At 40.5% G+C, this 24373-nt stretch overlaps 1 protein-coding gene across 1 annotated transcript in view; it reads left to right on the forward strand.

Moving 5' to 3' along the window:
• The window catches only part of LOC138423741 (TAF5-like RNA polymerase II p300/CBP-associated factor-associated factor 65 kDa subunit 5L), a 120859-nt gene that overhangs the window by 76767 nt on the left and 19719 nt on the right, over positions 1-24373 (forward strand). Inside the window, 1 exon segment of the mRNA XM_069560036.1 lies at positions 12003-12215. Coding sequence (XP_069416137.1) covers positions 12003-12215 — 213 coding nt within the window.

Consider the following 24373-nt stretch of genomic DNA (forward strand, 5'->3'; position numbering starts at 1 on the left):
GCACTGAGGTAGGAGGTAGATGGGCCTCCCCAAAGTAAGCAATTTGGGAATTTAAGGAATTTAATTAACTTAATTAAATTAATAAAGTTAATTAATTAATTAACTTAATTTAAGTTAATTCCCTGTAGACAGAAACTCTAACATATCAATAGCAGGACAGTCCATAGAGGAAGCTGGGCCCTGCCCAGATAAAAGATAGGAGACCAAATATTTCTCATTCTCGAAATCAAGGAAACCTTCCTAACTAGAAAGCTCCTTGGAGGTCAAAAAGGAGCCAGCCCATAGTAAGCCAGACCATAGTAAGCGACACCAATCAACCATTGTTGTTGTCTAGTTACTAAGTCGTGTACCACTCTTTGCAACCCCATGGACTGTAGCACACCAGGCTTCCCTGTTCTTCACTATCTCTTGGAAGTTGCTCAAATTCATGTCCATTGAGTCAGTGATGCCATCCAATCATTTCATCCTCTGTCGTTCCCTTATCCTCCTGCCTTCAAGCTTTCCCAGCATCAGGGTCTTTTCTAATGAGTCATTTATTCTCTGGTGGCTCAGATGGTAAAGAATCTACCTGCAATGCCAGAGACCTGGGTTGGGAAAGTCCCCTGGAGAAGGGAACAGTTACCCACTCCAGTATTCTGGCCTAGAGAATTAAATGGACAGATGAGCCTGGTGGGCTACAGTCCATGGGGTCTCAAAGAGTTGGACATGACTAAATGACTTTCACAATACAGACTCAGAACCTTGCAAATCAAAATGATTGGCCAAAGGTAACCCAGAAGAAATGCCCTGTGTAAGTGATTTAAACTGCCAAGAGGGCACCTCTCTCTAAGTCTACCCCTGTGTCTATCCACATGTACTATACTCTTTTTCCTCCTAATAAATACTTAATTTGTTTCACTACTTTTTGTCTTCATGGGAATTCTTTTCCATAAAGCTGAAAGGTCAGGGCCTTGTCACTGACTACTGGTCTGGTGGTTAGGATTCAGTGTTCTCACAGTCATGGACTAACCTTAGTCTCTGCCTGGGAATCTAAACCCTGCTCCAAGCTGCTACAGGCTGAGGCCACCTGATATCAGTACAACCCCTATAAACAGTTAGGCCTCATCAGCAGGCCTGGTCCCAGCTTAACTTCCTTTGCTAATGCTAATTTTCACATTTATTTAATCAAAACCTATTTCCCTGGTGGCTCAGAGGTTAAAGTGTCTGCCTGAAATGCAGGAGACCTTAGTTCGATCCCCTGGAGAAGGAAATGGCAACCCACTCCAGTATTCTTGCCTGGAGAATCCCATGGACGGAGGAGCCTGGTGGGCTACAGTCCATGGCGTCGCAAAGAGTTGGACACGACTGAGCGACTTCATTTCACTACTGTATTCCAGGGAAAAGAAACAGCAACCCACTCCAGTATTTTTGCCTGGGAAATCCCATGGTCAGAGGAGCCTGGTAGGCTACAGTCTACTGAGTTGGAAAGAGTCAGAATAACTTAATGACTGAGCACACTCAACTATACTCCAGACACTGGATAAGGCATTGAAAATAAAGTAGTAAGCATGACTGTCTCTCATGAAGCTTGCATTCTGATGGCAAAAGACATAAAATAAACAAGAAAGCAAATACATGACTTTCCGGAAGTGATCAGTGCATGTGCTGTGAAGGAAATGAAACAGGAAATGTAAAAGATAAGCAGAATGGGGGTACCTACTTTTGATATGGAAGTCAGGAAAAGACTCTATAGATGATTTTGACTTCCATGAGGGGAACTGTACATAAGAAAAGACACAAGCAGCGAGAGCAGGTCCACCACAACAGCCCAAGCAAGAGGTCTTGGTGGCATAACTGGGGTAGCAGAAATGGCAACAGGAAGCAGTCAGGATCTGCACATACGTCAACGGAAGAGCCAACAGGATTTTCTGACCAGTTGGAAGTGGGAGAAAAAAAAAATTCATGGCAGATTCCACGCTTTCTTTTCTACCAGTGATACGTGGTAAATTGGGAAGCGGAAGACTGTAAGAGCAGGGAACTGAAAGGTCAAAGGTGTAAATCGAGGGTTCCTCTCAGGGACTTCCCTGGTGGTCCAGTGGCGAAGATTCCGTGTCCCCAGTTCAGAGGGACCCATCTGATCCCTGGTCAGGGAACCACACCCCATCTGCTGCAACTAAGAGTTCACACGCCACAACTAAAGACCCTCCATGCTGCAACCAAGACTGAAAATCCTGCATGCCTTAACTAAGACCTGGCACAGTCAGATGAATAAACAAATGTTAAAAAAAAAAAGAGTTCTTCTTAGAACATGTACCCTTGAGATGCCAGTGAGAGAAGTGGGACGACTTGAGAGAGATGTAAGAGTTGATAATTACTGAAATGTGTCGGTTGAGAGCGAGGGGGAAGGGAAGAGAAGGGGACACCCAGGTTTCTGCCTTAGTGAGCTGGGTGAAGGAAACTTTCATTCACCGAAGAACAGGTGGAAGAGGAGGTATAGACCAAGGGCAAGCAGCACAAGCTCCATTTGGAATATGACAAGGTTGAGATACAGGAGATCATCAGAAGACGCTCAAGGCGGGGTAGGCAGGGATCTGAAGCCCAGAAGAGTTTCGAGGCTGGAACAGATTTGGTACCAGTAATCCATCGATGGGATCTGTAATTGTGATAGGTGATGAAAGCTTCTAGTCACTGTCTTACATCCCTTCTTGTACTTATTGGTCAAATCTCTGAAAAAGCTGTACATACGCTTAGTTTCCATTTCCTAACCTTCCACTTGCCCCTTGATCCACCATATGAATGAGAACACTCGTAATATCCCTTCACTTGACACAACAGACTTTCACGACAATGGCCACAGTGTTGCTAAATCCAGCAGATGATTTTCAGTTCTCATGTTGACATCTCAGTGCATTCCCTCCTTTTCCCTTGATTTTTATGACACAGCATTCTTCTGATTCTTCTCTGACTTACCTTTTTGCTGCACCTTTGCTGTTTCTTTGGTAGGATCATCGACCTCTACCTATGCTTAATCACTCAATTGTGTCTGACTCTTGGGCTCCTCTGTCCATGGGATTTTTTCAGGCAAGAATACTGGAGTGAGTTGCCATTTCCTTCCTCCAGGGGATCTTCCCGACCCAGGGATCAGGGATCAAACCTGTATCTCCTGTGTCTCCTGCACTGCAGGCAGATTCTTTATCCCATGAGCCATTTGAGGAATGACACAACATTCTTTCTATTCTTCTCCTACTGAACTTTTTTTGCTGCACCTTTGTTGATTCTTTCGCAGGATTGTCAGCCTCTACTCAGTCTGTATCATTTGGAGTCTCTCACCCTTGTGCTTCTCATTTTTTGCCTTTAAAGAATCTCACTCAAGTCCAAGGCTCCAATTACTAAGGCTTCAGACGCCAATGGTCAGAGCCAGTTATACAAATGTAGACTTACCCCTGAATTCTTTGCCCTGCACCTCCAGAACCATCCAATCCATTACCCAATCCTTTCTACTTCACCTGCCAAATCATGAGAGTCCATTTCTTCACTATCTCTGTTACCATTTCCTGGAACATCTGTCTCCCTTAGCCCCTTATTCCTGCAGCTCACTTCATCTTTTCAAAGGACAAATGTGATCATGTGACTCCCATGCTTAACACTATTGAAAGGTACCTTATCATTCTTAGGGAAAGAACAAAATGCCGCACTGCGCTGTGCAGCCACTGCTCAACTTTCCAGCTGCATCCCACACCTCCCTCCTTCAAATTCTCTCTCCTCCAGCTCTAAAGTCTCTCTCTCTGGTCCTCTAATCAGTTGCCCTTCTTTCTTTTCCACCATTAGGATTTTACCCATGCTCATCTTTCTTTCTCTAACTGCCCCCCTCATTCCATCCAGTTTTCTTCTACCATAGTAGAGCTTAAGCCGCTCAAGCTACGTGTGCTTCAGGAAACGTTCTTTGAATTCCCTCCATCCCTAATCTACATTTAGCTGTTGCTGTTACTCGGTCACTAAGGTGTGTCTGACTCTTTGCCACTCCATGGACTGCAGCACACCAGGCCTCCCTGTTCTTCACCAACTCCCAGAGTTTGCTCAAATTCATGTCCACTGAATCGGTGATGCCATCCAACCATCACATCTTCTATTGTCCTCTTCTCCTGCCACCTTCAATCTTTCCCAGCATCAGGGTCTTTTCCAGTGAGTCAGCTGTTAGCATCAGATGGCCAAAGTATTGCAGTTTCAGCTTTAGTATCAGTCCTTCCAATGAATATTCAGGGTTGATTTCCTTTAGGATTGACAGCTTTGATCTCTGCGCTGTCCAAGGGACTCTCAAGAATCTTCTCCAGCAGCAAAGTTTGAAAGCATCAGTTCTTCAGCACTCAGCCGTCTGTATGGTCCAACTCTCGCATTCATACTCTATACGCTTTCAGGTGCCTGTTTCTGTGTTTTTCTTGAAGCTGTATTTACCCCACAACAGAGACTGCTCACTCCTGAATTCAAGCATCTATCCCCAACCTTAGCACCTAGTATATATTCATTAAATATTTATTGAATAAATTAAAGAGCCCTGGAGTGAGTGTTTTTAAAAATAAAAGGGAACATTCTTTTGAACATAAGAGTTTTCTGGGCATCTGTATTATTCCACAAAATAGTCATTATGAGAAGAGATTGATTTTTGAGAATTCGATTTTCATGTAAGAATTAAAGATTTTAAAATTTAAAAAATAAAAAACTAAAAATTAAAAAAAAAATACTAATAGTCAGAAGTCATGTGGTACCTTCAAGCTCCACTAGTATAAGAACTGGCATATGCTCAATGACATATATAAATGCTGAAACATCGGTAAAGCCATTCAACAAAGCCTGATTCAATGACCTCTTTCCTGACCCTCTTGATCATACATATTTGGCCTGTCTCTAAGCCTTGACTTTTGATCTGCTCATAATATTCTGGCTACCACATTTTAGGTCATAAAAGTCTATATCCCTGTCTTCAGGGCCTCTTCCAGGTGATGCATATGGGCTCCAGGAATAGGAGGATAGAAAAAAAAAATTCTATTATCTCATAATATTTATAAAGGGCTTTTGTACAATCCTTTTTCCTGTCTAATTACATGAATAAATGTACTCTTGGAGCATACCAGAATCACAATTATGAAATCTCCTACTTTAGGTCTTAACTTTCAAAAAGTGCTAGATGAACATTTTTTGAATCAAGATCTAATGAGTTATAGGAGACACTGTTCAGCATACAAAAAACAACCTTTTCATATTTTAAAAAAAAATGTAGGGTAGGATAAGAGAGGACAGAGAGGTTCAAGAGGGAAGGGGTATATATATAATTATGACTGATTCACATTGTTGCATAGCAGAAATCAAAACATTGTAAAGCAATTACCCTCCAGTTAAAAAACAACAACAATAACAAAACATGTAAACCTCCAAAGAAGTGGGATATAATATTTATTGAGAACATATTACATTCTAAGCACTTTTCCTGCATTATAATTGTTCTTAGGAAATTCTCAATAAAGAGATACTGTTATCATTCCCATTTTTACATATGGAAACTGAAGTTTAAAGAGGCTAAATACCTTATCCAAGGAGTATACAGCGTTAGCAAGTGGAAGTGCTCTTTATCACTACACGGTAATGCTTCCAGGGAGAAAGGGGATAAAAAGAAAGCAGGCAGACTCCTTGTAGCCATAACTTTACTTCCAGAAAAGGCAGAGTCCTGTAATTGAATGCCACTGAATTTAGAGTCAGAAAAAAATGGGTTTGAGTCTTCACTCTAATCCTCATTAGCTTTGAATTAATCACTTAGGTTTGGAAGGTCACTTTACTCAAATGTAACGTGGGGCTAATAGTGTCCTTATTCAGGATGGTAGTGTGAATTATCACATGACCTGATGACATCACACAACATCTGAGATATCACCAAATTTTCACTCATTATTCTGTCAACCTCAAAAGCATGACTTAAGAAGATGACGTTGTTAAATATTATATAAGTGTATATACATACACATATACTATCTACACATTTATAGGAGAAATGCTTTAATAAATTCAAGTATCTCGATTAGTTATAACACAGCTCTCGTTGCCCAAAGACAGAGCAAATTCCCCAACCATTTGACCATCTGCAAAATATTAAAGCTTCTGCCACACACTTCACAAGTCCGGTCTTTTTGTCCCTAAAGCCCACTCACTCTGCCTGAAGTGGGCAGGCAGGCTGCGCAGACAGCCCTGCAGATGGGAGGCTTCAGTGTGGCTATGGGAAAGCAGCCTCCGAAACACTTAGGGAAAAAGCATTAGGTCCAATCTCGAAAATTAATGTTAACTTCAGATGTTCAGATTTGAGTGCGGAAGGCCCTGGTCTACTTCAGACAGGACCCGGTTATCTCACTTAATAACACAGTTGTAAATCTGAACAAAATTAAAAAGAGATCAAACCCTGTAGACAAACGCTGTGGCTAAATGCCCTCTCTTGTGATCTGAATACCAACTACTGTGTTGTATAGTCATTTATAAAGGGGCTTGGAGGTAGGCAATAGTGGGGGGAAGGGGTCATTAATTTCAGCCCACCCAGAAAGGTGTTAACTATGCCCCATCCTTCTAGCTGGATGATAATTAAGCCGCCTCTTTTGTGCCTCCCCGGAGGAGGCATATATACTGTATTACTCCACAGCACAGTTAGTGCGGTGTCACTGCAGTGAATCAAATCTTGTTTATCCTAAGGATGGGGCGGGCTCATCCAGCTAGGGGTTTTATTTTTAATTGGGGTTCACAGCAGAGTGAACACCCTTTAGCTGAAAATTCTGGATAGCTCTGGGGCGCGTTTGGTTAACTCCCTCCCTGCCAGTCTCTTAGAGATTGCCGAATACCATCCATACAAATACTTCCTTCTACAAAAGGTCTAGCAGGCATCTCATGTGACCAGAATTCTCTCAAGTCTTTCCCAAGAGCGTGTGATATCCACAAGAGCTTCATTAGTCTTCACATACCACTTTCCTACTTTGGGATCATAAACCAATTGTTAGCATCCAAGACAGTGTTAAGCATTTTCACATTCATTCTGTACACTACGATCCTGAAGCTTTGAGATGTTCCGATGTGTCCAGGAAAGAGGCCAGTTAATTGGAAGGCAAAGTTGGAAAGCATATTCATGGGCTGAAATAACATGAACTCTGTCCTTGGAGCCTCTGAGCAACAGTTTTGGGTAAAAAGAGAAACTGTACCTCGGACTGCCTTTAATTTTGACTGAAGCCACAGTCTGGCCTTTCTGTCACTGCCAGGCAAGTTTGGAGCTGAAGGGTTCTGCTTGCTTTGATCCTAAGAGCAATGAAATGTAGGAGCAAGACCCCAAGTAGCCCCAAGATTCGGAAGATGTCTGCTTTGTAGTCCTAGCCCCTTGTGGCGTTGCCTGGGACACCTCAGGCTGCCATGCTTCTTTGCCGTGTGGCTCATAAGGCATGTACCAGATGTGATTCAATTCTTTCCTGAAACTCAGTTTTTGTCATTTGGTAAAAATAAAGGTAAAATATAAATTTTACCAACTTGCAATGATAACTCAAACAAATAATGAATGGAAATGCTTGGCACCTAATAGGTACTTCATTCATATCATTATTTTTTCATAATTCTCATTTCCATGTATGAATGTATACATTTTACCCTTTGTCTGCAAGTATCTAAAAGGCAGGATGTGATAGATTCATCTCTGACAGCCCCTCCATGAATGTTGACTGAATTAATGTTAGCATTCCAAGTGGTATCTAAATAGCGCTTCACTCAGAGTAAGAAATTGTCAGACTGCATCATACACAGTGAATAACAATTCAAGCCTAAGGCAGGGTGGCCATTCATTACCAAAGTAGGGTTTAACGAATCTGTTTCAGAACCTAAGAGTGTTAACAGACCAGTTGAAAGAGAAATGCAGAGGATTTATCATGATGGAACTGGAAATGGGCTGAGAATCTAAGGATTCGGGTGGGACCAAAACAGATGAGTAGTTGTTCTCTGGAGGAAAAATGTAGTGGAAAATTTTGGAGGCTAAGGCAAAATAAAATAAAATGATGCTTATATGAACCATGGAGGAAAATGTGTGCCTTTAGCACATGTAATGTAACCATCTACATCTCAAACAGATGGTTGTGAGATGCCCAAAGCAGGGAAGGCTGACTGGCAAGAAATCCAATCCATCAGCATTCCAAAGTAAATTTAGTGAGAGAATCCTCATAAATGGTTCAGACGTGTCTTAACGGGGCAGTCAGCAGGACTGAAGTGGCTGGATCTAGAATCCTCACCCTTTATGCTCCTTGTTCACGCTCTCTTCAATCAGACCAACACACTTCTCATTTCACCCCATTCAAAATTGATATTATACATCAGCTTGCGTTGAGGAAAAAAAGACTTTATAAAAAACATACCATCAAAATGACGGGAAGTGAATAAAGAAGTTGTACTTCTGCTGCAATGATGATAAGGTTTAAATTCTGAGCTTGGTATTTTTTAAAAATTCAATGCTTGCATCTACCTAGAGCAAAACATCAACAACCACAAAACCTCTTAGGAGAGGGGAGTGAGAAAGCTAATTCAAATCTCTGGGCCGGTGCTTCTTTGGGTAATGTGTTACCTGACACGGGGCATTAATATTTCAGACGCCAGAGAGGAACTTGCCTGTCACACAACGAGACAGTGACCTGACTTCTACAAGCCGGGTGCTCAGCAAAGGGCAACCAGGGAAAGGGGAAAGGAAGAGACAGCCCTAAGGCAAGCTCAACATTTAATTGGCTTTAAACAAAAGGAAGGATAAATGTAGATCAAAGCAAAATGAAGAAGAAATTTTTTTTAATTTAAATTTATTTATTTTCATTAAAAAGATAAATGTAAAGGAAATGTAAATATTGCTTTTAGAAATGCATCAGCATGTTTCTCTGAGGGAAGATACATATGGGTCTCAACAACAATGTTGTGACTTATTTCTTTTAAAATTTACATGAGAACAACTCTTTCAGCTGTAATAAAATGAAGCCACAGCAAGACATAAGGACAATGAATACTCAAAATGAGAATTAAGAGTAAATTGAAAGACATGGAAATCTTTCTACTTTATTCAGTTTTGCAGTTTTTGCAACTCTTACTCATATATTTACATGTAATTAAAACTGAGTCTAATATTCTCTTTGGACAAGCAGGAAAAACATGCATTCATCCTTCCTAACCTAGACAGCAAATGTCATTTTGCTCAACTCAGATTTGCCTGTGTCTGCAGGACAAGTCTGGGCTAAATTTGGGCCTGGAAAAAAAAAAAAAACAACTTCACTTTTTTAGTTTTCTTTCTGAATTATGAAAGGGGATTTTATATTCAGCTCTATATTCTCTGAAAATAGTATAGTGTATAGAATATAATATATTTTTAAATGTAATCATGATAAAATATACAACCATAAAGTTTACATTTTAACCCCTTTTAAGTGTAGAGTTTAGTGGTATTAAGTCCTATACATTCACAATATTGTGCAACCATCACCAGTACCCAGGACCTTTTTTCATTTTGCAAACTAAAACTCTGTGTCCATTAAACACTAACTTTCCAGGCCCTTCTCCTCCCAGCACCCCACAACGACTCTGTACCATCTCAGAGAATCTGACTACTCTATAATTTATGTATGTAGAATCACATAGGATTTGTCCTTTTGTGTCCAGATTATTTCATTTAACATATTGCCTTCAAGATTCATCCATGTGGCAGCACGTATCAGAATTTCTTTCCTTTTTAAGACTGAATATCATCCAATTGTATGCATACCACATTTTGACTCTTCCTTCACTGATCAATGGACACATGAGTCATCAGACATACCGTTTGAATGAATGGAGGGATGAAGGAATGGATAGATAAGTAAAGAAATGAATAAACCAGTGAATAAGCAGAGGGGAAAGACTTAACATTTTGGAGAAAAACAGAGCCAGGTCAAAACCTGGTCTAACACTACCAACTTTGTAACCTGGGTAAAGGACTGCACCTCCCTGAATCTCATTTTCTTATCTGTAACAAAGAGAGGGAACTCAATTAGAAAACTAACCGGCACACGACTGGCCCTTGGAAAATGTTGTCTGCTCTCCATCTATGAGGCCCCAGGGCCAGAAGGGTTGGTCATTCTCCCCTCAGCTACTTGCACGGAATGACAGCAGAGCTGTCCACATGGATCTCAATCTCTGCAGCAGAAAATGAAATGGTCGTTAAGTCCCAGCATACACTGTGAACTATTTGCACAAGGATAAAATTCTACATATCAAATCCATGCACACTTGTAATCTGTTACTTGACAATGTGATGTTTGTAGGACGATCTCGGGTGAATACAGAACACAAAATACAAAAACTCCTAGACTGATTATTTCATGGCAATCCTTGAAGGGTGGAACCTCCAGTCTTACTCTAGAAAGGTCAGGTAGACCCTTCCAATCATATGCAGTAAACCTATCTTACCTAGGGAACGCTGTAATACCACCCTGCTTCTTTGGATGAGCCTTGGTCTAGACCTTGAGGGTATTCTGTGTCCAAGAAGATGTTCTCTGTGAAGTCTGAATCTATGCCTATTTAAATAACCACATACTACCATCTTTCCCTTTTCGCCCCCAAAGAGCATCCCAGCCATTGAGAAGAGGCCAGAGTCACTTCCATTATTCCGTGAATCAAGATGGCTGCTCTCTCCCAAGTCGGGTGGACAAGTCAAGTGCCTGGGGCTGGGATTCCTGTCAGCTTAGGCATCTCTAGGAAAGGTAAAAGGACCAGCTACCTCAGTTTCCAAATATGTCAAAAAAGTGCCAATCTTTTGTGCAACAAGTGCCCCACTGTGTGTAGATAAAGATGCTCTGAGGGCGGTCATCTTTCTATCATTACTTTGCCTTCAGTGATTGCCAAAGCCCTCGAGGGCTTGACGTGCTTGCCTAGAAGCAGCAGTGCTCACCCCCTGCTTGAAAGGGGTTGACAGTATGTAAGCAGTTAACCCTTGCCCTGCTGAGCAAGCCCAATGTGATCACACACATATAAACATTTTCTCCATGTGGACGAGCAAAGAGGAGCAGCTATTTTTGCTGGCGGAAGCTGTGCAAAAGGTCAGCTCCACCTCAAAATCAAAGCCTCACAGGTAGTATAGGTGAAAACCCCATGGAGAAAATAAAACTGGAGCTACAAAGCTGATCTTGGTTCACAGACAGTTTTAAAAAACTGTCCCCATCTTTTGAAAGGCCGGTTAATGGTGCTCTTTTGCAAATTACCACTCATTGGGTAGTGACCAGACTGATCAAGATCATTTTGATCCTGTTACTCTTGGGAAGTAGAGCACTTGAAATTCAGCATCATTCATTCTTGCTGCACGTGCTGAAGCCCCAGGACTTTGATTTTCTTTCGGCTTCTGAATGTCCAGCTGTCCCTAAGGCCACATGGCTTGTAGGCTTATCTTCTTTTTAATTTAAATCTAGATGATGCCCCAACCACAAAAACCACTAACACCCACCCTGCCCTCCACAAACAGACACACATGGTGCTGGATTATCGCATTTACCTCCCCCCTAATTAATGAGCATTGTCCAAGTCAACAATTATTTTTCTCAACATATTGGTTAAAAATCAAACAGGGAGAAATTGAGAACTATAAAGAAAATGTGTAAGAGTTAACCAGACAGACAATTTGCTCTGCTTAAACCAGATGAAAACTGAGGTTTATAAATTTGAGAGAAGATTGATACATAAATAAATGTGTATATATACATAAATGTGTATATATATATATATGTTGTTTTTTCCTTTGGGGTTTTGCAGCCTAATATTTAAAAGTGAAATATTCAGTTATTTGAGGGTGGATGATTTTTAGCAAAAGGGTTTATCATTTAGTAATTGGAGAAATAAAAGCCGCCTTTCCAACATGGCATTAAAACTCTCTAGTAAAATAGGGAAAATGAAGGTCTAAGATGACAGTCTTTATCAAAGTGTTTATAGAGACATTATATGTTCCCGTAATTGTTTAGGCCAGTGAATTAATGAATCCTCTCTGTAAGTCTCCATTTGAAATGATTTCGACGGTGTCTGCAGCTCGGCTGCTTTGGAAAAGCCTGTTGTCTGCAGCTCGGGAGAAGGGCCTTGAACCCTGCCATTCAATCCCTTTCAGCCCATCAGCTGAGTCTAATTGCCAGAAAGCACACGAGACCCCCAAGCCTGATTGTTCCCCCACCTCCTTTGAGGTTTGGAGGCATGAAAAGCAAAAGGGAAAAAAAAAAAAAAAAAGCTCCCTTTTGATCTTCTGTTTCTCTCTCTCTCCCTCTCCCTCTCTCTTCCTTTTTTTGTCTGCCCACTCCTACTCTGAGAATGACACATTTCTTTATAAGGCTTCTTCTCCTTCTTATAAAGACAATAATTAATAAGGCCTTTATAAAATGAGGCTTGAATTGGTGTCACCTCAGGGGTGGTCTGGGGCTCTGAAGTGAAACCTCGGTGGGCCCCGGCCTTGTCCGGCCTCTGCACAGGTCAGGTTTAAATACCCTGACCCCAATTTTCAGTCTCTTTCCCTAATGAGGCGATTCGCACAAGGATACAAAATTATATGAGAAGGGAGAGGAGACAAAAGAGCCAAGGTGTAGTTGACACCACACAAGCCACATTTATTATTATCTTTGTGCCTGTGACATCACAGCTGTGGATGTCCTTAAAGCAAAGCGTTTTCCCCCGGTTCCCATGGTGAGCTGTGCGGAATGACTTCGCAGACCCCCGTGAGCTTGACAAGCTCAGGGAGGAGTGGCCTGGCGGAGCCAGTGACCAGTGCCCAGGCCTTCCCCGACTACAGGAGTATTACCCGGGGCGCTTTCTGAATTTCTGCACCACTGCCTTCTGTCAATGGCTTGGATAAAACTGCATTATTTGTATCCATATAATTTTACAGGCTTATCATGTTGACATCAAGAGTTTAAAACGTTCTCCCGTGCCTGTTATCTGCCCTGGATCTGGCTAAAAGCAGGCTGGCTTTGAACGGAGCAGGATGGGAATACAGTCTCTTGCCAGAGTGTCTAAGAGGCTTTTAAAATAGCTGAGTAACCTTAGTAAATGATATGTGTACTTTGTCCAGAGTTGCTAATCATGAGGTAGATGATTTGTATGAATTATATCTTTTTGGCTTAAAACATTTTTTCACCAATAAAATGATGTGACTCCGAATGGAAGAGAGTAAGTTGGGAGTTGTAGTCGGAAAAACAAAGCTAAGTTTTTTCTCCTCTGCTATGACTTCTTGCATTCGATACTTTTCAATCAATTTTGAGCTGATCTCAATTCAGAATCAAAGAGATGTTATGGGGAGGGAGGTGGGAGGAGGGTTCATGTTTGGGAACACATGTAAGAATTAAAGATTTTAAAATTAAAAAAATAAAAAACTAAATAAATAAATAAATAGAAAGAAAACTACATTAAGAGAATCAGGTGGAATTTCAATGTACAGCCAAGTTTCAAATGCTAAAAGACTACCAGTCCAGGAAAAAAAAAATGTGTTGCAAAATAAATATTCTAAATCCAGTTATACCAGTTATACAAAATGAAATGAATTGAGATATTTTTGTTTTTAAATGATGCTTTTGCTATTTTGTCAAATGGGTAGATCTCTTTCATTTCTGCTCATAAAGAATGGTATCAGATACTTTCAGATAGATTACAGCAAAATAATCACCATCCCCAAAGAATCACTACACATTAACTTCATGCAAATATGAGTAATTAAATAAGACCACTGTCTCTGAATAATGAAGGGAAGAAAATGTATCATAATATTAGATTTTACTATGATATGGCTGATCCTTAATGGCCTTTACTTAATAGGAAGTGTGGGCTATCAGTGTACTCTGTTTAAATTGCTTTCATCTCAGAATTCTGTTCACTGGTGCCATGATGGTCTAGGATTTTTTTTTTTTTTTTTTGAGGTTTTGGCAGAAAGAAATGTCAGTGAACTTGAGGGGAAAAATTCTTTGAGTAAAATAAATAGAAGAGGGTTTACAAAGAAAGAAAGAGGTCTCTGCCTCCCAGGATGATGGGAGATGATGTTGGGAGATCCTTCTCCTTGTGAGAAGGTGGACCATGTGAAAAGTTCTGCCCAATGAGCTATGAGCAAAGTGATGAGTATCATTTCTGGATCAAACATTTCACTGCCATGGCAAGACCTTCTGGAGACCTCTTCTCACTGTTGTGATGACTAATGATGATGGTTAAATGATAACGGTAAATCTGGATGCTCTACTTACAGCATCTGTGTCATAGCAAGGATACGTGTGAGCAATCAGCCTTAGCTGTTTCCAGACACTGGCATTTTAGGACTGTGTGTTACTGCAGCACGACCAGTATACTCTGGGTGGACTAGACAAATTCCACCCAGTTGAGTTGAGATAAAGCACACTGTACCACCTTGACTGAGGGACAGCAAAAAAGATGTGAAGATGTCATATACAGGGTACCTTCCTTACCACTTGAAATTGTTGATCATCATATGATTTCACATACATGTGCAAACAAAAAAACAAATGAACAAACAAAATAGAAACACATTCATAGATAAAGAGAACAAACTGCTGTTTATCAGGGGAGAGCTGGCTAACAGGATGGATGAAATGGATTGATGGGATTAAGAGATAAATCTCCTGGTATAAAATAAATATGTTACAGGGATATAATGTATACCTAGGAATGAGAGTCACTAATATTATAACAACTGTGCATGATCATACATAGTAACTGGACTTACTGTGATGATTATTCCGCAATGTATAAAAATATTGAATCACAATGCCATATATATGAAACTAACATGGTATTGTATGCAAATCATAACAATTAAAAAAGCTACCTAAGGATGAAGGATGAAATAGATTTAAGATCTAGATCTGATAGATAGAGTGCCTGATGAACCATGAAATGAGGTTCGTGACATTGTACAGGAGACAGGGATCAAGACCATCCCCATGGAAAAGAAATGCAAAAAAGCAAAATGGCTGTCTGGAGAGGACTTACAAATAGCTGTGAAAAGAAGAGAGGCGAAAAGCAAAAGAGAAAAGGAAAGATATAATCATCTGAATGCAGAGTTCCAAAGAATAGCAAGGAGAGATAAGAAAGCCTTCCTCAGCTATCAGTGCAAAAAAATAGAGGAAAACAACAGAATGGGAAAGACTAGAGATCTCTTCAAGAAAATTAGAGATACCAAGGGAAAATTTCACGCAAAGATGGGCTCGATAAAGGACAGAAATGGTATGGACCTAACAGAAGCAGAAGATATTAAGAAGAGGTGGCAAGAATACATGGAAGAACTGTACCAAAAAGATCTTCATGACCTGGATAACCATGATGATGTGATCACTAACCTAGAGCCGGACATCCTGGAATGTGAAGTCAAGTGGGCCTTAGAAAACATCACTACGAACAAAGCTAGTGGAGGTGATGGAATTCCAGTTGAGCTGTTTCAAATCCTGAAAGATGATGCTGTGAAAGTGCTGCACTCAATATGCCAGCACATTTGGAAAACTCAGCAGTGGCCACAGGACTCGAAAAGGTCAGTTTTCATTCCAATTTCAAAAAAAAGGCAATGCCAAAGAATGCTCAAACTACCACACAATTGCACTCATCTCACATGTTAGTAAAGTAGTGCTCAAAATTCTCCAAGCCAGGCTTCAGCAATACGTGAACCGTGAACTCCCTGATGTTCAAGCCGGTTTTAGAAAAGGCAGAGGAACCAGAGATCAAATTGCCAACATCTGCTGGATCAAGGAAAAAGCAAGAGAGTTCCAGAAAAACATCTATTTCTCTTTTATTGACTATGCCAAAGATTTTGACTGAGTGAATCACAATCAACTGTGGAAAATTCTGAAAGAGATGGGAATACCAGACCACCTGACCTGCCTCTTGAGAAATCTGTATCCAGGAAGCAACAGTTAGAACTAGACATGGAACAACAGACTGGTTCCAAATAGGAAAAGGAGTACGTCAAAGCTGTATATTGTCACCCTGCTTATTTAACTTCTATGCAGAGTACATCATGAGAAACACTGGGCTGGAAGAAGCACAAGCTGGAATCAAGATTGCCGGGAGAAATATCAATAACCTCAGATATGCAGATGACACCACCCTTATGGCAGAAATGAAGAGGAGCTAAAAAGACTCTTGATGCAAGTGAAAGAGGAGAGTGAAATAGTTTGCTTAAAGCTCAACATTCAGAAAACGAAGATCACGGCATCTGGTCCCTTAACTTCATGGGAAATAGATGGGGAAACAGTGGAAACAGTGTCAGACTTTATTTTGGGGGGGGGGGGCTACAAAATCACTGCAGATGGTGACTGCAGCCATGAAATTAAAAGACACTTACTCCTTGGAAGAAAAGTTATGACTAACCTAGATAGCATATTCAAAAGCAGAGACATTACTTTGCCGACTAAGGTCCATCTAGTCAAGGCTATGGTTTTTCCTGTAGTCATGTATGGATGTGAGAGTTGGATTGTGAAGAAGGCTGAGCACTGGAGAATTGATGCTTTTGAACTGTGGTGTTGGAGGACTCTTGAGGGTCCCTTGGACTGCAAGGAGATCCAATCAGTCCATTCTGAAGGAGATCAGCCCTGGGATTTCTTTGGAAGGAATGATGCTAAAGCTGAAGCTCCAGTACTTTGGCCACCTCATGGGAAGAGTTGACTCATTGGAAAAGACTCTGATGCTGGGAGGGATTGGGGGCAGGAGAAGAAGGGGACGACCAAGGATGAGATGGCTGGATGGCATCACAGACTCGATGGACGTGAGTCTGAGTGAACTCCAGAAGATGGTGATGGACAGGGAGGCCAGGCGTGCTGAGATTCAAGGGGTCGCAAAGAGTTGGACACGACTGAGCGACTGAACTGAACTGAACTGAAGGATGAAGGGTGTCAACCAACCCAATTCTCCTTAAGCCACATAAAGGTTACACTGATTACATTAGATATGAAAAATACTGAAGAGCAGGAAATGAAAAAAATAAATATCCATAATATTTTTGAGAGATCATTTTTGTTTTTAGGAAATACTGCATGTGAAGTTGTAAGGATGAATATATCTGATAAAAAAATATAATACTTTGTTTGACAAAATAGAAATCAGCAATTATAAATTTCAATACCTTAGTGGGATCAATCAGATAACATACATTTACGAATTATTAATCAGAAAACTGTAGAACAACAGAAGTATTGCTGGAAAGACCTACCATGCCTGAAGGTATTCAAAACAACAATAATAATAGTAACATGATAATGGAATTTAACAATGGACAGACCAAACTTGTGGTCTAAATTCAGCCCTTACATACCAGTTTTCTTCCCCTAGGAGATGATGTCTTTGGACTGAAAAAGTATTTTGGAGACCCTCCATGAGCTTCAAGTATACATTACAGAATCCTTCATTAAAACAACTTTTTACTCTGAAATTGCTTTAAAGTAGAAAGACTTTCATGATTGAGGACTGGTTTTGGCTCATGTGTGAGACCTGAAATACTTTCAGATAAATTGTTGTCAAATGGACCTGGGCTTTGATTCCAACTCTGCCGCTTGGACTGATGTTACTTAGGGCACTAAACCTCTCTGAGTCCCATTTTTTTTTTCCTGCTGTAATGGTGGAGGGGGTGGGGTGTACCAATTCTCAAAATAACCACATCTACACAGAGAGTAGCTCTAAAGAGAGTGAGAATCAGCTGTCAAGCATGGGTCCTGAGTCCGTGGGTCCACAGCCAACAGGATAGCTGACTGGGAGTCAGAGCTAGAGATTCACAGATGCTAGTGAAAGAGGAAAATCGGAGCGAGAGGCAGCATCTGCACTGCAGAGGCTACCATGCCTTCTGAATTTGGGCAGCCAAGGACAGCACTTTTTTCTGTGCTACTCCAGGACCTTACAGCTTGGAAAAACTTATCTTCCAAGGGAAAACCGACGTCTTTAGGATCGTAATAGGTATGCATCCCCCTCCATCAGTGGTCTGGAGAAAGAAGAATTTTTAAGGATCAAGCCTCTTTCTCTGTACTATTTCATCATGCACACAGCAACTGGAAGGGAGCCTGACCTCTGGCCTCCTTAGCCAGGCACCAACCCAATGAGCCACTAGCTGCACACTGAGCGTCCACAGGCAGTCACACCAGATACCTGCCTGCGTGTTACGAGCCGTTCTCTTCTTCCATCATTTGTCAATGCTGCAGTGTTGGCAGTTATTTTTGGCCACAATAGTATTCCTTGAAACAACCAGGAATATGGAAAATAAAACATGTTTTAGAATAACTCTTTACCCTAACTGTCTTTACCTTTATGATTTCTGTCAAAACTTTAACTGGTTGTACTCTAATTTGAGAACTGGATCCTTATGTCTGTACACGTATCCTACACTTTTGAGTTTTTTAAGAGCTATAATGGAGAAGACAGATCACTGGATTTCTCACTGAATAACTTATCATACTGTAAAATGAATTTATGAGTTATCCAGAGATAATTGTTAAGATGTAGATTCCAACTCAGCAGGTCTGGGGCAGGATCTGAGTTTCTTCATTTTTAGCAAGTGTTTGGTGATGGTGAAGTTACTGGTCCCCAGACCAAACTTTGAACAGTAGAGATCAGACAAGTTCCTCAATGATTCTGAGCTTTATTTACCAAATTTGTAAATGGATTTAATAGCACTCCCTTACAAGATCCTGGGTAATAAACGTATACAAGTGACAATGTGACTAATTTATAAATGAGTATCACTACTAACAAACCTAGTGGAGGTGATGGAATTCCAGTTGAGCTATTTCAAATCCTGAAAGATGACGCTGTGAAAGTGCTGCACTCAATATGTCAGCAAATTTGGAAAACTCAGCAGCGGCCACAGGACTGGAAAAGGTCAGTTTTCATTCCAATCTCAAAGAAAGGCAATGCAAAAGAATGCTCAAACTACCTCACTATTTCACTCATCTCACATGCTAGTAAAGTAATGCTCAAAATTCTCCAAGCCAGGCTTCAGCAATATGTGATTTGTGAACTTCCAGATGTTCAAGCTGGTTTTAGAAAAGGCAGAGGAACCAGAGATCAAATTGCCAACAACCACTGGATCATCGAAAAAGCAAGAAAGTTCCAGAAAAACATCTATTTCTGCTTTATTGACTATGTCAAAGCCTTTGACTGTGTGGATCACAATAAACTGTGGAAAATTCTGAAAGAGATGGGAATATCAGACCACCTAACCTGCCTCTTGAGAAACCTATGTGCAGGTCAGGAAACAACAGTTAGAACTGGACATGGAACGACAGACTGGTTCCAAATAGGAAAAGGAGTAAGTCAAGGCTGTATATTGTCACCCTGCTTATTTAACTTCTACGCAGAGTACATCATGAGAAACGCTACACTGGAAGAAGCACAAGCTGGAATAAAGATTGCCGGGAGAAATATCAAGAACCTCAGATATGCAGATGACACCACCCTTATGGCAGAAAGTGAAGAGGAACTAAAAAGCCTCTTGATGAAAGTGAAAGAGGAGAGTGAAAAAGTTGGCTTAAAGCTCAACATTCAGAAAACAAAGATATGGCATCTGATCCCATCAATTCATGGGAAATAGATGGGGAAACAGTGGAAACAGTGTTAGACTTTATTTTTTGGGCTCCAAAATCACTGCAGATGGTGACTGCAGCCATGAAATTAAAAGACGCTTACTCCTTGGAAGGAAAGTTATGACCAATCTAGACAGCATATTAAAAAGCAGAGACACTACTTTGCCAACAAAGGTCCGTCTAGTCAAGGCTATGGTTTTTCCTGTGGTCATGTATGAACGTGAGAGTTGGACTATAAAGAAAGTTGAGTGCCGAAGAGTTGCTGCTTTTGAACTGTGGTGTTGGAGAAGACTCTTGAGAGTCCCTTGGACTGCAAGGAGATCCAACCAGTCCATCCTAAAGGAGATCAGTCCTGGGTGTTCTTTGGAAGGACTGATCTTGGCCTATACTTTGGCCACCTGATGCAAAGAGCTGACTCACTGGAAAAGACCCTGATGCTGGGAAAGACTGAGGGCAGGAGGGGACAACAGAGGATGAGATGGTTGGATGGCATCACCGACTCAATGGACGTGAGTAAACTTCGGGAGTTGGTGAGGGACAGGGAGGCCTGGCATTCCGCGGTTCATGGGGTCGCAAAGAGTCAGAATTGACTGAGCAACTGAACTGAACTGAACTGATCAAGCAGAAGGGCTTCACTGGTAGCTCACTGGTAAAGAATCTGCCTGCCAATGCAGAGCTTAGTCCCTGGGTCAGGAAGATCCCCTGGAGAAAATAGCCATTTACTCCAATATTCTTGCGTGGGAAATCCCATGCACAGAGGAACCTGGCGGGCTGCAGTCCATGGAGTTGAAAAGAGTCAGACACAAGTTAGTGACTGTGCCTGCATGTGTGCATCAAGCAGATGATACACAAAACCTGAGATTATCAGACCCAAGAGTATTTTCTCAATAATAATCTAGAGACTACTATGTAAAAAAAAAAAAAAATTGAATAATAAAAGGGACTCTGAGCTCTGTCCCAAACGACAGAGCTCACTGAAGGTCTCATCTTTCCGTTCTCATAAAAATAACTGGGAGAGAACAAACCACGCTAAGAAAAATGAGGCTGTCACCTCTGCCATGCCCAAAGTGAGGACTGGATCCTTCAGCAGTCAGTATCTCAGAGGCCAGTGAAAGTGGAAATAACCACTTACAGCTATATGAAGATCTGTGAAGACTGACTTCACAAGGAGAACAGAGAGAATGGAAGTCCTAGAAGTGAGTATCATGGGGTCAAGAAAATGGTCAATCTAGCATAGATCACGGGAGACAAGACCCGGTTTCAGACAGAAAAGCAAGCCTAGGAATTGACAGGTCAAATCACTGACTAAAGACAGAAATTTTTGAAATGAAAGTCCATAATTATTTATCCAACACTCTCAGAGCCAGATATATCTCAGAATTCAGAGTGTTAAGATTTTGGAAAAGGACATTGCCTAACAGCCTCAATGAGGTCTGGGGTAACCCCCACCTCCCTACCATTATTCTAATGCAGTATTTCTGATTAAAATACATGCCAGTCACAGTAAGTAGGAGAAGCAGAGTTTGCAGTAGCCTCAGGGCAGTACACGTTATGTCTGTCACCGGATGAATTATGGAGCAACAAAACTTTTTGTTTTGAGCTTTTGACTCTGGAATTACAGATGAGGAGTTGTATATTGATAGTGCTACAGAATCGTAACTGAGTCTGTCGCTCATCATTGCTCTCTCTCTGCCATCTATTCACATACATGCATAAACAATTTAGTAATCTGTTAGTATACTTCATAGATGAGTTTTATTTTCTTGCTCATCAAGTTCCTTTATTAATGTGTAAAACCTGACTTTCAAACCCCCACACTTGTTGAGACATGTGTCCCGAAGGTAAGGAAGGAGAGATGCCACTCTAGTAAGGAAGTGATCCCACAGTAAATGGAGCAGAGCCTGGAAAGAACACCCTTAAATTCTTGCTGTCACTCTGAGAGTCTCACATGCCCTTCGTAAACTGTCATGTGCCCTGGCATGGGAGAGGGTCCTGAAGATAATGGTGCCTCCCACCCCCTGCCACAAAGGGTATATTTCACAATCTACCTCTAGGACAAAGGGAGGGCTACAAATAACTGTATTAAGGCCTATTCTACATCTTATATAACGGAGAGGGATACTTTATAAATGATCTTCACTACTACAAATTTACAACTTGAACACCATTTCACTCTCATATGCTTGAATGGGTAGCTCAGATGGTAAAGAATCAGTCTGCAATGCAGGAGACCCAGGTTCAAGCCCTGGGTCGGAAGGATTCCCGTGGAGAAGGAAATGGCAATATACTCCAGTATTCTTGCCTGGGAAATCCCCTAGACAGAAAAACCTGGTGGGCTGCAGTCCATGGGTCACAAAGAGTAAGATACAGTTGAGCAAGGGATATTAACGTTAACTATAAACTTAAAATTTGAACACCATTTCACTCTCGTGTGCTTGAATAGGATCTGCTAATCTGATCTGAAAACTCCAAAAACTCTTCTGATTCATTTGATAGCTTTTCCTGGTTTGTTACTTTAAAATAGTACTCTTATTTAATTTGCTAAGTGATGTATGCTGTTTTTCCAATTTTGAGGATATTTGTGGCATATGACAATTAAGATGTGGGTCCTTTTCTTTCTGTACCTTGCTCTTTGTGGGTGTGTGTCTTCTGAAATATTTGTTTTTGATGCAAAAAGTCAGGGAAGAAGATCGCAAAGAGAAGGTGTGTAGAGAAGTGTGGAAAACTAAGATTTCAGACAAACTTCTCTTGGTTCTATGTAAATTAATTCCCTAATGTAAGGTTATAACTTCTATATACTTTTTTAACAGAAAGAAATCTCCCTGGTGTCAAAGTACTGACTTTATAATTCTCTTTTCACCCTCACCAACTCCCAGCAATGGTGTCAAACTTAATTAACTTGTGGCTTAACCACATTTACAGTGTCCCTGGGCCAGTTTTTATTAAGCAAGTGACTCAGAGAAAGGGTCAAGGCTATTTTTCCTCCAAGTGAGTCACTAAATGTACTTTGCTGTGTAGGTGGACATAAAATCACTGAAAATATGCAAAGTCACTGAGTTTGTAATAGAGTTTCTCTCTCTTTTTTTTTTTTTTTTTTAAAAAAAGGTTTTTAAATGAGTTTTCTCTTTTTAATTTCCCAGATGAATGTAGGGGAAATGGTGACACAGTCATAGATTCAAAGTCCAACAATTAGGTGTTCCTTTTTCTCTCTGTGCTCGTTACCAACACAAAAGAGATAAAATAATAGTGAACTCTAGTTCATGTTCTAATCTAGCTTTAAGTGCTTATATAACAAAGTACTTGAATGAAAGTGCTCCTCTCTCATTTGATATGAAATTTAAAATTAAACAATAAATGTTTAATTGTGTAACATTTGCTTTTCATTGAGAAACTGAAATGACACTCAAGGTAAGAGTCAGAACTATTGCAAACATGTATATATATATATACACACACACACATATACTCACTTTTCATTTTTATAGAATTTCTACCATTACGATCAACCTCACAGAAACCAAACTACTTACGGCAAGAGATAACGCAAATCAACTTGTCAATTTCCACCACTTCATACAGCACATATTAAAAATTATACCTGAAACAGCCAGAGCTAAAAGCAGATAAGCACTTTTCACAAATAAAATTGCAGTAATAAAAACACTTCATTGCTTCATTGTTTTTCCCAAAACACGACTGAAATTCACAACTTGGAAAAATTCTGTGTTATTGGTACAGCAATTTTACCCAGTGAAGTAATTAAATCAGAATGAACCAATTCTCTGGACTTCCCAACTTATTCTGGCTGGGAACGCCTCATGACTTTTCTCATGATATGGAAACTGCCAGTTTAAGGGCACGTTTAGTGGAAGCGTTCTCATGATCAGCTCATTCTGAGAGTGTGCATCTGGAAGCCTGCCTCCTTTCCCCTGAAGTCAACACATATCTAAGAATCAGAGAAATCGCAATACCATGTCCCTCCTTGTGAGGTCACCCACCACTAATGAGCTCAGTAATAAGTACATATCAGCCATCAGCCCACTAATGTTCATCCCCAGGGTCCCCTCCAGGGAAGCTACTCAGACTGGAGCCCAATAAAGACATATGTGCTTGTCTCCCCTAGATGCAGCTCCTAAAGAAGTTGCATTGGTAAGTATTCTTTATTACATGTCATGATGTTCTTGTATAGTAAGAAAAATGTCAACTAAAATATCTTAACACTGTATTCTCTGGGATGAGTCATTATTCCTTTCATGATATGACTATTTAATTCTCTTATGGACTTTCCTTATAAACTATGGACTTCATTCTTATAAAATATGAAAAGTATGTTTCTCCCCACTAAATAGTATTTGATTATATTCATAAATAGAAAACAAAATGGGAATTTGGCATCATTGAATATACATCCTTTAAAATGTTGACTGCAAACATACCTTTGGTCACTCAGAAAACTTTGCCTTAATTATTACACAGAATCAAAGACATAATTTCTCATACCCTGAGATACAGGAAAAATCAAAGAATTAAGTTTTAGATCTATTTTACTAGGAATACTGCCTACAACTGGTTTCATAAAACATATGCTTGTAAACAATTTAATATGTAGATATACAAGGTTATGGGTTTCCCAGGTGGTACAATGGTAAGGAATCCACTTGCCAATACAGGAAACACAAGAGATGTGGATTTGATCCCTGGGTTAGGAAGATTCCCTGGAGTAGGAAATGGCAACCCACTCCAATATTCTTTCCTGGAAAATTCCATGGATGGAGGAGCTTGGCAGACTA

Source organism: Ovis canadensis, chromosome 18, assembly GCF_042477335.2.
Source record: "Ovis canadensis isolate MfBH-ARS-UI-01 breed Bighorn chromosome 18, ARS-UI_OviCan_v2, whole genome shotgun sequence".
NCBI classification, from domain to species: Eukaryota; Metazoa; Chordata; class Mammalia; order Artiodactyla; family Bovidae; genus Ovis; species Ovis canadensis.